The sequence below is a fragment of the Neoarius graeffei genome, chromosome 13, assembly GCF_027579695.1.
Source record: "Neoarius graeffei isolate fNeoGra1 chromosome 13, fNeoGra1.pri, whole genome shotgun sequence".
NCBI lineage: Eukaryota > Metazoa > Chordata > Actinopteri > Siluriformes > Ariidae > Neoarius > Neoarius graeffei.
In genome coordinates, this window is record NC_083581.1 from 38,441,677 (window position 1) to 38,455,775 (window position 14,099).

The following is a 14,099-nucleotide window of genomic DNA, read 5'->3' on the forward strand; positions in this document are numbered from 1 at the left end:
CCTGGGTTCGAGCCCAGAGGCCGACGAGGGCCTTTCTGTATGGAGTTTGCATGTTCTCCCCGTACCTGCATGGGTTTCCTCTGGGTGCTCCGGTTTCCCCCAAAGACATGCGGGTTAGGTTAGTTGGTGGCTCTAAATTGACCGTGAGCGTGAATGGTTGTTTGTATCTATGTGTCAGCCCTGCGATAACCTGGCAACTTGTCCAGGGTGTACCCCACCTCTCGCCCATAGTCAGCTGGGATAGGCTCCAGCTTGCCTGCGACCCTGTAGAACAAGATAAGCGGCTACAGATGATGGATGGATGGATGTGGTGGGGGACAGAAGCAGAAATTGTGTCGCTGCCCAAATACTTATTGTATTTCAAGAGAAACATATTTAATATGTTTACTGTGTTTGTATGTAGGTGGAATTTTCCTTAAGCATTGTTTTACAATCAGGGTACGCAAGCTAAAAATCACATTTAACACTTATTGTCTTCAATACCAAAAGGCTTGACTAAATAAACTTGGTTGTTTATTGTAGCCCTGTGATAGCTCTATTTACCATGCAAAAAAAAAATTGGTGATAACGTTATTTTTGGTGAATGTATGGCAATATATGTCATATTTAGCAAAATTACTCGTGTCATTTAGAAAAAGTGCTTTTTTGACCACAGGTAGCTCCAAAAGGGATGCACTTAAATCATTCTTTATACCATAAAACACATATTTGGTTCCATATCATTGGAAACATAGTTAAGTTTTAATGTTGAATGCCAGTAAGTTTTCAGACTATTTTAATCAAATTAGTATGTAATTGTGTCAAAAAAAATGTCCTCTCCGAGACAGCTAATTTTTCAATATAAAATAACATATCTAAAATGATTATTTTCATGGGCGGCACGGTGGTGTAGTGGTTAGCGCTGTCGCCTCACAGCAAGAAGGTCCTGGGTTTGAGCCCTGGGGCCGGCGAGGGCCTTTCTGTGTGGAGTTTGCATGTTCTCCCCGTGTCCGCGTGGGTTTCCTCCGGGTGCTCCGGTTTCCCCCCACAGTCCAAAGACATGCAGGTTAGGTTAACTGGTGACTCTAAATTGACTGTAGGTGTGAATGTGAGTGTGAATGGTTGTCTGTGTCTATGTGTCAGCCCTGCGATGACCTGGCGACTTGTCCAGGGTGTACCCCGCCTTTCGCCCGTAGTCAGCTGGGATAGGCTCCAGCTTGCCTGCGACCCTGTAGAACAGGATAAAGCAGCTAGAGATAATGAGATGAGATGAGAAGTAGTCTCTTACATGATATGCTGTTTTATTTACTGACAAAAAACATTTTTTTAAACATTTAATTCTGTACTGTATAACTAATGTTTGGTAATCTAAAATGTTTTTGTACTGACTCGATAATATAGAAGTTATAAAATAAAAATAAAATGTACGTCATAAAATTAAAAAAACAACAACCAAAAGTTTGTGCTAAAAAAAAAACACACGGTGCGTACGACTTTTGCACAGTATTGTATATAGCGTAATGAGTAAGAATTGGAACAGGCAATGGCAAAGTAGTTGGATTTTTTACTTGAATTAACTTAGTCAGGAGCACATACACCACAGCAAATTCTTTGTATACATACATACTTGGCTAATAAAATGGATTCTGATTCTGTTTTATATTAACATAGGCAACACATTGATCTTGTCATAGAGTACTTACAAAAAGGTAGTTATAGCAATACCCAAACTGTGCTATGATAAAAATAAATAAAAGAACTGAAACTTGGCTTAAGGTCTCTAATGTTAATGTAATGGGATATGCTCCAGCTTGCCTGCGACCCTGTAGAAGGATAAAGCGGCTACAGATAATGAGATGAGATGAGATTATTTTCATCCTAAAATGTGGTCAAGATATTGGGACATAAATATTAGAGACAACTAACACAAAGCGTACAGCCTTATATTTAAAAGCACTATGGAAGTCGTGGATTCTGAATTGTCAAAAAAAATGTCCTCTCTGAGAATCACTTCATTTGTTTCTCCCATCTTATAGTAGGTTACACAAAACTACCATACACATACCGTACACTACCGTTCAAAAGTTTGGGGTCACCCAGACAGTTTTGTGTTTTCCATACAAAGTCACACTTTTATTTACCACCATAAGTTGTAAAATGAATAGAAAATATAGTCAAGACATTTTTCTGGCCATTTTGAGCATTTAATCGACCCCACAAATGTGATGCTCCAGAAACTCAATCTGCTCAAAGGAAGGTCAGTTTTATAGCTTCTCTAAAGAGCTCAACTGTTTTCAGCTGTGCTAACATGATTGTGCAAGGGTTTTCTAATCATCCATTAGCCTTCTGAGGCAATGAGCAAACACATTGTACCATTAGAACACTGGAGTGAGAGTTGCTGGAAATGGGCCTCTATACACCTATGGAGATATTGCACCAAAAAACAGACATTTGCAGCTAGAATAGTCATTTACCACATTAGCAATGTATAGAGTGGATTTGATGACGCTGATGACTTGACGCTGCTCAGCCCCAGTCTAAAGGCACTTAATGAAATGTTAGTCATATGTAGCACATTTGCTGTAAAATATAACATGTGTTTTAATGCTAAGAAAACTGCCTGTATAAAATTTGGATCAAATGTGAAGGGTAATGAAAAGGTTTATCTGGATGGCTCTGTGATCGAGTGGGTTGATTATGTTAAACACCTTGGTCACTATGTGGACTCTGACCTGCGGGACAACCGCGACTGCACTGTGAAGAAAGGTGTTTTCAATGCTGCTGTAAATAAACTGGTTGTATCATATGGTAAACTGCAAACATCTAATATTGTGTATCTGTTTCGCACCTTTTGTTGTTCTTTTTATGGATCTCAGTTGTGGGACTTTTCGTCAACTGGTTTTAAATCTTGTTGTGTTCAACGGAACAAGGCTTTGAGGAAACTTTTATGTTTACCGTACCATACACATTGCTGGTTATTAGGACCAATAACTAATCAACTGCATATTTCTGTCCAATTGCAAATCAAGTCCCTCAGATTTTTGTATAATATGTTTTATCATGTAAACCTTGTTGTTTCGTACATTGCAAAGGTTGCTCATTCATGTGCCATGTCTCCACTTGGTAGAAACATTGCTCATCTTCGTTATGCATATGACACTAATTTTAATGATGATTTGTTGTTGAATATCCGTCGGATACACAATGCATACGAGTTAACAGCTGATCAGAGTTCTATTGTCAGCGTGTACCATGATATGTCCTCTCAATCTGTGGTCATACCAGGCTTCTCGAGGGAAATGTGTGATTATGTTATGTAGGGCTGCTCGATATTGGAAAAAATCAATATCACGATTTTTTCAGTAAATATCGATATCGCGATTTTTAAAACGATATTTATACACCTTTTTTTAAAGCCCTGATCATCAACACCTGAGGCACCGGGCCACATTTTTATAGTACAGGCCTCATAGGCTACCTGTCAACCCTTCCCGTTGTACCCTGAAACGCCTTTTACTTAAACTATTTACTGTGCAAGCGCGTACTTTGCATAGGTCCTATAGCCTGCACAAGGCTCACGCTCTCCTCACTCAACATTTCCGATCACAGAGGATGGAGCCAGCGCTGGTATTACCAGTGATTACTGCGTAACGTCCACACTGGCTCGTAGCCAGCCAAGGATAAAATCTCTCTCTCACACACACACACTACAACGTAAGCTTGTGTGTTGTTAAGACACCAACATTAAAACACGCACACACACGGACTGGCCATTGGGAGTAGCGGGAGTTTGTGGGCCGGCGGAGAAAAAAAAAAAAAAAAAAGTTGCGCGCTGGCCTTTAATATGATAAGCAATGTTAACAGTTTCTTTAAGAAACTGTTAACATTGCTTATCATATTAAAGGCCAGCGTGCAACTGTAATAAACAATGTTAACAGTTTCTTAAAGAAACTGTTAACATTGCTTATCATATTAAAGGCCAGCGCGCAACTGTTTTTTTTTTTTTTTCTCCGCCGGCCCACACTGAACCACCGGGAAAACTCCCGCTACTCCCGATGGCCAGTCCGTGTGTGAACACGCACAATATAGAGACAAGTCCTTAAGAATTAACATACATGAAAATAGCTCAGCGGCATGTAAACATTCCCTGAAAGTGTAGGTGGCACTGCGGCTAGATGCTACGTGAAATGGCACAAGGCAAACCCCATGCGTCGCTCAGTCAACAGACAAAATCCACGAACCCAGTAGTCCTCCTACTACTGTGGGTTAGTGTTCTGTGGCCAAAAACACCCCATGCACAGTCATTCCAAAACATCCCCACTAGTTGCAGGTTATGTCTCAAATACAGATATGCGTTGTGGATTAAGCGATCTATTTTCAAGCATCAGGCTTCTCTTCCTTCATCTTCCAAATGTGGACTCCGCTATCTTTTTGGCATGTCAGCATTGAAATACCATTTGCAGAGATATTTCACTCGAAAAGTAAAAGCAACACATGATTAGGGCTACATGATTAGCAGGGGGACACCGTTTTAAGCACGGAATTTTAAAAACAATGTAATTACATCTGAGTCCGTCTACATCGCACAATAAACCCGTCCTTAGCAGAACCTACTTCAAAGCATGATGCTAGCTGCAGATGCACAAGTCAAAATCAAATGAACCCAAGTAAACATGCCGCGGCGGGCAACATTTAATAACCAAATTGCCTTACCTTAAAACGCTGCCTTGACCACAGGACGACTCGCAATTATTCCACTTAAATCCACACGGTTTAACACATCTAACACAGCTAGCAAGCTGGATATGTGCTAATATTGTTGTGCTTGTTTTCTTCCGTAGATGCCATTTTTACATTACCCAGTCCCACATCCAAAAATATGACGTAAATATATGTTAATTGTATTATTATAACTATTAGCAAGCAAATCAAACAACATATTAACAAATCAATATATCAAATCACCCGACACGTATGAAAACAGAAGAATTGATTTTTTACTGTTGCGGAGATATCGCGGGAGTAGAATGGATGACGTATGCAAGGCTACGGTGTGCCTTAGGGGACAGAAGGGTTCGTTTTACCTTACTGTCACGTCAATGTTATTGTTGTTTTATTGCCATTGTAGAAATATTGTGCACGTCCCTTTCAACAAATGACAAAAAATCGTTTCATATCGATATTATGAATTTTGATATCGTTTGACACCAATATCGATATCGTGATAAAAATACGATATATTGCACAGCTCTACCCGACACGTATGAAAACAGAAGAATTGATTTTTTACTGTTGCGGAGATATCGCGGGAGTAGAATGGATGACGTATGCAAGGCTACGGTGTGCCTTAGGGGACAGAAGGGTTCGTTTTACCTTACTGTCACGTCAATGTTATTGTTGTTTTATTGCCATTGTAGAAATATTGTGCACGTCCCTTTCGACAAATGACAAAAAATCGTTTCATATCGATATTATGAATTTTGATATCGTTTGACACCAATATCGATATCGTGATAAAAATACGATATATTGCACAGCTCTAATGTTATGAATAATATATGTGTAAATTGATAGCTTGAAATTTGTAAATATGTTAACTGTTCTTTTCTATTTTTAATTTTTCATGTTGCTGTTAGTTGTACCTAGAGTACGAAATAAAGACATAATAATAATAATTTCTGATTAGTTTAAAGTGATCTTCATTGAAAAGAACAGTGCTTTTCTTTCAAAAATAAGGAAATTTCAAAGTGACCCCAAACTTCTGAACGGTAGTGTATGTCAAAAAATTACCTGAAATCTGTTCTTTAACTTGTCCTTCACTTAAAAACTGGTACAAGAACCAGTTTGAATCAATTTGAATTTTGGACCCCTGTGACAAACTTTGTACCCTGATTGTAAAACAACCCTGAAAGTTTCAGTGTTAACATGCTTAAAACTAGAATTACACTGAAACTGGTGTGTTTTTACTGAGTAATAACTGTTTAGTTAAGAGTTTCTAAGTTGTTTCAAAACTCAGTCTTAAAAACAGGAACTTTGTGCATTTAGCTCTTTGATCCTGTGCGCCAGGAAATGCTTTGTAAGCCATTCTCTACAGATAATGAAATATAATAACTTGTCCAAGCAGCTGAAACATAATTAGGCTGTGTTTAATACAAGTGAAAGTGTTTCTTTTTTGCTATCTTACCACTGAAAGTACTGCAGTGCAAACCGTCACTTTGCTGAAGAAGCAGGAACTTGGAGAAACTTTCATCTTGTCACGTTGTAACGCATCGGTTCGATTCGGTTCGGATCCGGAGCAGCTTTAAACAACTCGAATGAATTAAAAATAAAGTCGGAAAAGATGATAAACAAGTCGGGAAGGACTGAAACAAGCCTGACGTGGCAGTAACTTCATTCTCGTCTTCAGATAATTTGTTTACTGGTGACTTACTGTTTCACTCTTCCGGATGACAGACGCAGGTGGAGCCGCTCAGCACCTGCTCCCTCTGAGAGGCGACTCACTGCACTGAATCGATTCTTTCCAACCGAAGTGAATCGAACCGATTTGATTCATCAGTCCCATTTTCAGCTGTGAAATGTCCTCATTTTTGAAAGAAAAGCACTGTTCTTTTCAATGAAGATCACTTTAAACTAATCAGAAATCCACTCTATACATTGCTAATGTGGTAAATGACTATTCTAGCTGCAAATGTCTGTTTTTTGGTGCAATATCTCCATAGGTGTATAGAGGCCCATTTCCAGCAACTCTCACTCCAGTGTTCTAATGGTACAATGTGTTTGCTCATTGCCTCAGAAGGCTAATGGATGATTAGAAAACCCTTGTACAATCATGTTAGCACAGCTGAAAACAGTTGAGCTCTTTAGAGAAGCTATAAAACTGACCTTCCTTTGAGCAGATTGAGTTTCTGGAGCATCACATTTGTGGGGTCGATTAAATGCTCAAAATGGCCAGAAAAATGTCTTGACTATATTTTCTATTCATTTTACAACTTATGGTGGTAAATAAAAGTGTGACTTTTCATGGAAAACACAAAACTGTCTGGGTGACCCCAAACTTTTGAACGGTAGTGTAAACATGGCCAGTGCTACAATTTGAGTCCATGCTTTCACACAGTAACAGTGTTTTATTTTTTTTATTTTTTTATTTATTTTTGTTTTGTTTGGTGTACTGGGGACATGTTTGGAGGTTACACACAGGAAGTGTTTTAATAAAGAGTACACTCATCTGATGGACACGCTACTCTCCGCCTCTGTGATTCTTACCAATAATAGTACATGGTGTCAGAAGTAAAAATGTGTTCCTGTAAAATTTTGTAAAGGAAAGACTTTAATTTCGGAGCCTCACGATGGAAAAAAAAAAAGAAAAAAAAGGAGGATCGGTAACAGTATGAGACTTACTTTCACGAACGTGAACATTCTTCAGGTTAGCGTGTTCATAGCTAGCTAAAACCTGGCAGGCTAGCGCACCCTCACGACATTGCTGGCAAGGACAAAGACCGGATTTTTTTTTGTGTTGCCTTGTTTGTTTCCCGGAGCTTCGTGGAGCAGAGGAAAGACCACATTCTTCAGGGGGAGCACAGTAAATGGATACTCCATTGCCAGCCGATAACCAGCAACAAGAGGAAAGTGGTGCTTCACTCTCGCCAGAGGATAGTCAAGTGGAAAGAGTTGATCCACCCTCGCCACAGGACAACCAGCCAGAGAGGAGTGTAAGCATACCCCAACAAGTACAAATATACACGATGGCTACCGCTGCTGTACAAATTGCACCACCGGATAGCTTTGATTTTTCAAACTCTGCTGATTGGCCAAAATGGATAAGGAGATTTGAACGCCTTCGTATAGCATCAGGACTCATTGATAAACCAGAGGAGTACCAAGTGAACTCTCTCCTGTATACTTTAGGAGATGCAGCTGATGACATTTTAAGTGTCTTGCCACTGTCAGAAGCAGATAAAAAGAAATATGACAAACTGAAAAGTGCTTTCGAAACCCATTTTGTAGGAACACATAATGTAATTTATGAAAGAGCAAAATTCAATTTAAGACACCAGGAGCAGGGAGAAAGCGCCGAATCCTTTATAACATCAGTACACACTCTGGCCGAAAACTGCAAGTTTGGCACACTCCGCGACGAACTAATAAGAGACAGGATAGTTGTAGGGATCCTGGACAAAAAGCTGTCAGAACGCTTACAGCTGGACTCAACTTTAACTCTGACTAAAGCCATCACAACTGTACGTCAAAACGAAATGGTGAAGAAACAGCAGTCGCTACTCCATGGCGAAAATACCGATCACAATGTTGATAGCATCCGTTACAAAGGAAAGGGGCCAAGACCTCAAGGAGAAAAGGGGAAATTTTCCAAAGGAGAGAAGCCCCCTCAGTACAAGCGGACCAGCTCCCGTGCAGAGAGAGAGTGCAAGTGGTGCGGTGGAACACAGTACCACCAATGGAAAGACTGTCCAGCAAGAGATGCAAGCTGTAGAAAATGCGAAAAAAAGGGCCACTAGGCTGCAGTCTGTCGGTCCGCGAAAGCAGTCCACGCTGTCACGCAGCAAAGGTGGCAGGAAGACGATGAGGAAGACGCTCGCTCAGTGACAGAGTGGACGGAAACACTGTCCTTTAATGGAGAACCTGTCACATTCAAACTGGACACTGGCGCGGCAGTGACCGCCATTCCCCAAGAACTATTCAAAGTGGAGTGCGACGGTCCTCTCACGAAACCCAGCAAAGTCCTGTATGGTCCGGGAAATAACGTTCTGGAGGTCCAAGGTTGCTTTAAGAGCACACTGTCGGCGAAAGGCCACAGCGCAGCACAGGAGGTGTATGTGGTGACAGGACTCTCAAAGCCCTTACTGGGTTTACCTGCAATCGAAGCCTTGCACCTGGTACAAAGAATCGAGGAAGTGAGAGACACTCCAGACGATTACAAGGCTGCATACCCGATAGTGTTCCGCGGCTTGGGATGTCTCAAGGAAAGCTACACAATTGAGTTGGAGGGGAACACCATTCCGTTTGCTCTCTCTACGCCACGCCAAGTTCCAATTCCCCTATGAGGTGAAGTCCGCGAGGAGCTCAAGCGCATGGAAGCAATGGGAGTCATCTCAAAAGTCACACAGCCCACAGACTGGTGTGCGGGGATGGTCGTCATTCCGAAAGCGAACGGGAAGATAAGGATCTGCGTTGACCTCACCCACCTCAACAAATGGGTGAAACGAGAGCGGCACATCCTACCTTCCGTTGACCAGACTCTGGCGCAACTGTCTGGAGCAAAAGTGTTTTCCAAGCTTGACGCCCAGTCTGGTTTCTGGCAGATACCTCTGGTCAAGCAGTCAGCGCTGTTGACAACTTTCATAACTCCCTATGGCAGGTACTGCTTTAACAGACTCCCTTTCGGAATCTCATTGGCTCCTGAACATTTCCAGCGCCGGATGTCCCAGATGTTGGAGTCACAGGAAGGCGTGCTCTGCCACGCCGACGACATCCTTGTTTTTGGAAGAAACAAAGAGGAACATGACAGACGATTACATCAAGTATTACAGAAAGCAAAAGAGGAAGGGCTGACACTCAACGAGAAGTGCGAGTTTGGGCATGACAGCATGATCTTCGTCGGTCACACAGTCACAGCTGCAGGGATTGAGCCCGACCCAGGAAAAGTGAAAGCCATCAGGAACATGCCTGAGCCCAAGGACGTAGCTGATGTACGCAGACTGCTGGGGATGGCCAACTACCTGGCAAAATTTATTCCCCAACTCGCAACAATCACCACACCACTGAAGGAACTTCTCAGCGACAGAAACGAGTGGTGTTGGGGTACAAGCCAAGTCGAGGCATTCAAACAGGTAAAACTGGCTTTGAGTTCTCCACAAGTGCTGGCACAGTACTCACCAACAGCGGAGATGAGAGTTGCAGCTGACGCATCTTCTTACGGCATCGGAGCCGTTCTCACACAGAAACAACCAGACCACACATGGAGGCCTATCACGTACATCTCCAGGAGCTTAACAGAAACTGAAAAACGTTATGCTCAAATAGAGAAGGAGGCCCTGGCCGCCACCTGGGCTTGTGAGCGCCTCTACTCTTACCTGCTTGGATTAAGGTTCACACTCATAACAGACCACAAACCCTTACTACCGCTGCTGGGATCCAGAGGCCTTGATGAACTTCCTCCACGCATACTACGATTCCACCTGAGACTGCTAAGATTCACCTACGAGGTTCAGCATGTCCCTGGGAAGGCGCTCATCACCGCCGACACGCTATCACGGGCACCCATCAATGACTCACCTTCAGTCACAGAACGCCAACTTGAGAGGGATGCCCAGGTGTTCGTGGACACAGTGCGTGCTGCACTGCCAGTATCAGAGCCACGCCTGCAGCAGATAAGCGAAGCCCAGCAGGCAGACAAGGCGTGTACCTGAGTGGTCAGGTATTGTCTTCAGGGATGGCCAGAGAAAAGCGAACTGGAGCCGGAGGCTAAACCTTTCTGGTCAGAGAGAGGAAACCTCCACCTGGTCGGCAATCTGCTCCTGAAAGACGAGAGGTTAGTGATACCTTTATCTCTTCAGAAAGAAACCCTGCAGCAGCTCCACAAGGGCCAGCAGGGTATCACTAAATGCTGCGCACGTGCCCAGCAGGCAGTGTGGTGGCCAGGACTGTCAAGGCAAATCAAAGACATGGTCATGAACTGTAAATCTTGCCAGATCCACCAGACCCCCCACAGAGAGCCAATGCAGTCTACCCCCACTCCAGATCATCCATGGCAGAGAGTGGGCACAGATCTGTTCACCTGGAAAGAGAACACTTACCTGTTAATTGTGGATTACTTTTCTCGATACATCGAGGTAGCCTGCCTCACAGACACATCCTCATCGGTCGTCATAGCTGCACTGAAAGAAGCCTTCTCCAGGCATGGCATCCCCGATACCTTGGTGTCGGATAATGGGCCCCAATACTCTTCAGAGGCCTTCAAAGACTTTGCCACTGCGTACCAGTTTCAGCACATTACCAGCAGTCCCCGCTACCCTCAAGCGAATGGGGAAGCTGAACGTGCAGTAGGCACAGTGAAAAGCCTCTGGAAAAAAGGGACTGATCAGTCCGAGGCCCTTCTTGCTTACCGAGCAACACCCTTAGAGCACGGGTACTCTCCAGTCCAACTGCTTATGGGGAGGCACCTCCGAACAACTGTCCCACAGCCAGTGAAATCACTCGTCCCACGATGGCCTAACCTGGAGGAGTTCAAGAAGGCTGACAGACAAGGACGTCTTAAACAGGAGACACGTTTCAACCACCGTCACTTGGCACGCCCGTTGCCAAACCTGCCACAGGGGCAGGAGGTCTGGATCACAACAGACAACATTCCTGGAGCAGTTGTCAGGCAAGCAGAGACCCCTAGATCCGTCCTTGTTCAGACGGACAGGGGTGTATTCAGGCGAAACCGCATTCACCTGTGTGCAGTGGGAAACCCTCCTGAGGCGCCACCTGAGCCACACCCGGGCCCACTGCACGCAGACACCCAACCGGGCCCACAGCAGACAGACACCCAACCTGTCACCACCACCCGTTCAGGGAGAGTGTCAAGACCCCCAGATAGACTGGACATATAGGGGGATAGGTTTTGAGACTGTGAAATGTTCATCTACACTGCTGGGTTAGATACAGAAAGGAAAAAAAAAGATGGTTGACAAGATGTGCTATTGACATGTTTACTTAAAAGATGTTTTACAGATGTTCCAAGACGTTTACTCAAAAAGGTACTTACTCCAGTAATGATAATTGATTTACTTTTATTTAGGAAGTTAAATGTTTTATTCAGACTTGATTTACTTTTATTTAGGAAGTTAAAAGGAGGAGGTGTACTGGGGACATGTTTGGGGGTTACACACAGGAAGTGTTTTAATAAAGAGTACACTCATCTGATGGACACGCTACTCTCCGCCTCCGTGATTCTTACCAATAATAGTACATTTGGGTTTTTTTTTTTTTAACGTAGCACTTAATCTCATCTCATCTCATTATCTGTAGCCGCTTTATCCTGTTCTACAGGGTCGCAGGCAAGCTGGAGCCTATCCCAGCTGACTATGGGCGAAAGGCGGGGTACACCCTGGACAAGTTGCCAGGTCATCACAGGGCTGACACATAGACACACAACCATTCACGCTCACATTCATACCTACGGTCAATTTAGAGTCACCAGTTAACCTAACCTGCATGTCTTTGGACTGTGGGGGAAACCGGAGCACCCGGAGGAAACCCACGCGGACACGGGAAGAACATGCAAACTCTGCACAGAAAGGCCCTCGCCGGCCACGAGGCTCGAACCCGGACCTTCTTGCTGTGAAGCAACAGCGCTAACCACTACACCACCATGCCACCCTTTGACAGAAATGTAGTGGAGTAAAAAGTATGATATTTGTCTTTCAAGTGTAGTGAAGTTAAAGTCATACATTTCCAAAAAAAAAAATACTCAAGTAAAGCGCAGATACTCAAAAAGTGTACTTAAGTACAGTACTCAAGTAAATATACTTCGTTACTGTCCACCTCTGGCATTCATCATAAATTACAAAGAGTCTTCTGAATATTAGTTGTTCAATAGATACAAATTCATATAATAGCTGACACCCTGCACCTACAAATAATTTGTGAGCAGCATCGTAACGTTCTCTACAATGTTCTTTTCAAGTCCTGATAAAGGGGCTGATTCACCCTTCCCAGAATCCAATTTGTTTTTGTTTTGAAACCATGTGAACACTACCTGCTAGCTGTCTGTGCAGTAAAACCTGCACAAATTCAGTTAGCGATCTCTTCGAAACCCATCTTGAACTTTTTCTTCTATGTGTCATATGTATTTTGCACAGTTTGTATCTTCATTTATCACAATTCTTGTTTTTAGCACTATTAATGCACATTCACATGTACAAAGCACATATATTTTATCTTTACACTTTTATCTGTGTATTGGACAGTCGGCTTGTTCTTGGGATCTTTTTTTCCTTCTAACTTCCATTTTATGTTGTAGAGTGTGTCTTTTTTCTTTTCACATGTCTGATAACTTGATGCTGGAACATAACAATTCCCCAGCTTGGGATCCATCCATCCATTGTCCATAACTGCTTATCCTGTGCAGGGTCGCAGGCAAGCTGGAGCCTATCCCAGCTGACTATGGGCGAGAGGCGGGGTACACCCTGGACAAGTCGCCAGGTCATCACAGGGCTGACACATAGACACAGACAACCATTCACACTCACATTCACACCTACGGTCAATTTAGAGCCACCAATTAATCTAACCTGCATGTCTTTGGACTGTGGGGGAAAACAGAGCACCCGGATGAAGCCCACAGAGACACGGGGAGAACATGCAAACTCCACACAGAAAGGCCCTGTCAGCCACGGGGTTCAAACCCAGAACTTTCTTGCTGTGAGGCAACAGTGCTAACCACTTGGACACTTTGAAAATAGGCCTTATTTTCTCTTTACTGCAGACTTCATGTGAGACAAACAAGGCCGGTTTGGGTACATTACAACAGAATAACCAAAAGAGAATGGGATGGATTGGTGGAAAGAATGTAAAATATAGATACTTTGACAAAATATTTTCAGTTTGATATTATAGTTTAAGATATACTGCCTAGGATGTCGCTGAAGTGTTGCAGATTGTTTTTGGAATATTACTTGGATAAAAAATGGTCACTGACTTACACTATACAGAGAATTCTGGGAATGGTGAGCCAGCCTCTTTAAAAGGGTTAAAAACAAACTTTGTGTTTGTATTGTATCTTAATTAAGACTACATGCACACTGCAGTACTAAAGTATGCTTCCTCCTATGTTTACCCAGCTAGACTAGCTGTCAAACAGAAGCATGTTACTTTGCTCATCAAAACCACTGAAAACATTAGAGACCTTAAGCCAAGTTTCAGTTCTTTTATTTATTTTTATCATAGCACAGTTTGGGTATTGCTATAACTACCTTTTTGTAAGTACTCTATGACAAGATCAATGTGTTGCCTATGTTAATATAAAACAGAATCAGAATCCATTTTATTAGCCAAGTATGTATGTATACAAAGAATTTGCTGTGGTGTATGTGCTCCTGACTAACTAAGTTAATTCAAGT

The 14,099-nt window shown here is 42.8% G+C and overlaps 1 protein-coding gene across 1 annotated transcript in view; it reads right to left on the minus strand.

The window, feature by feature from the left end:
* Positions 1–6,439, minus strand: part of LOC132896684 (protein sel-1 homolog 3) — a 55,546-nt gene extending 49,107 nt beyond the window's left edge. The window contains exon 1 of the mRNA XM_060937688.1: positions 6,164–6,439. Within this exon, the coding sequence (XP_060793671.1) occupies positions 6,164–6,229 (66 nt within the window). The 5' untranslated portion in view covers positions 6,230–6,439. The remainder of the gene's footprint in view (positions 1–6,163) is intronic.
* Positions 6,440–14,099: the final 7,660 nt, after the last annotated feature.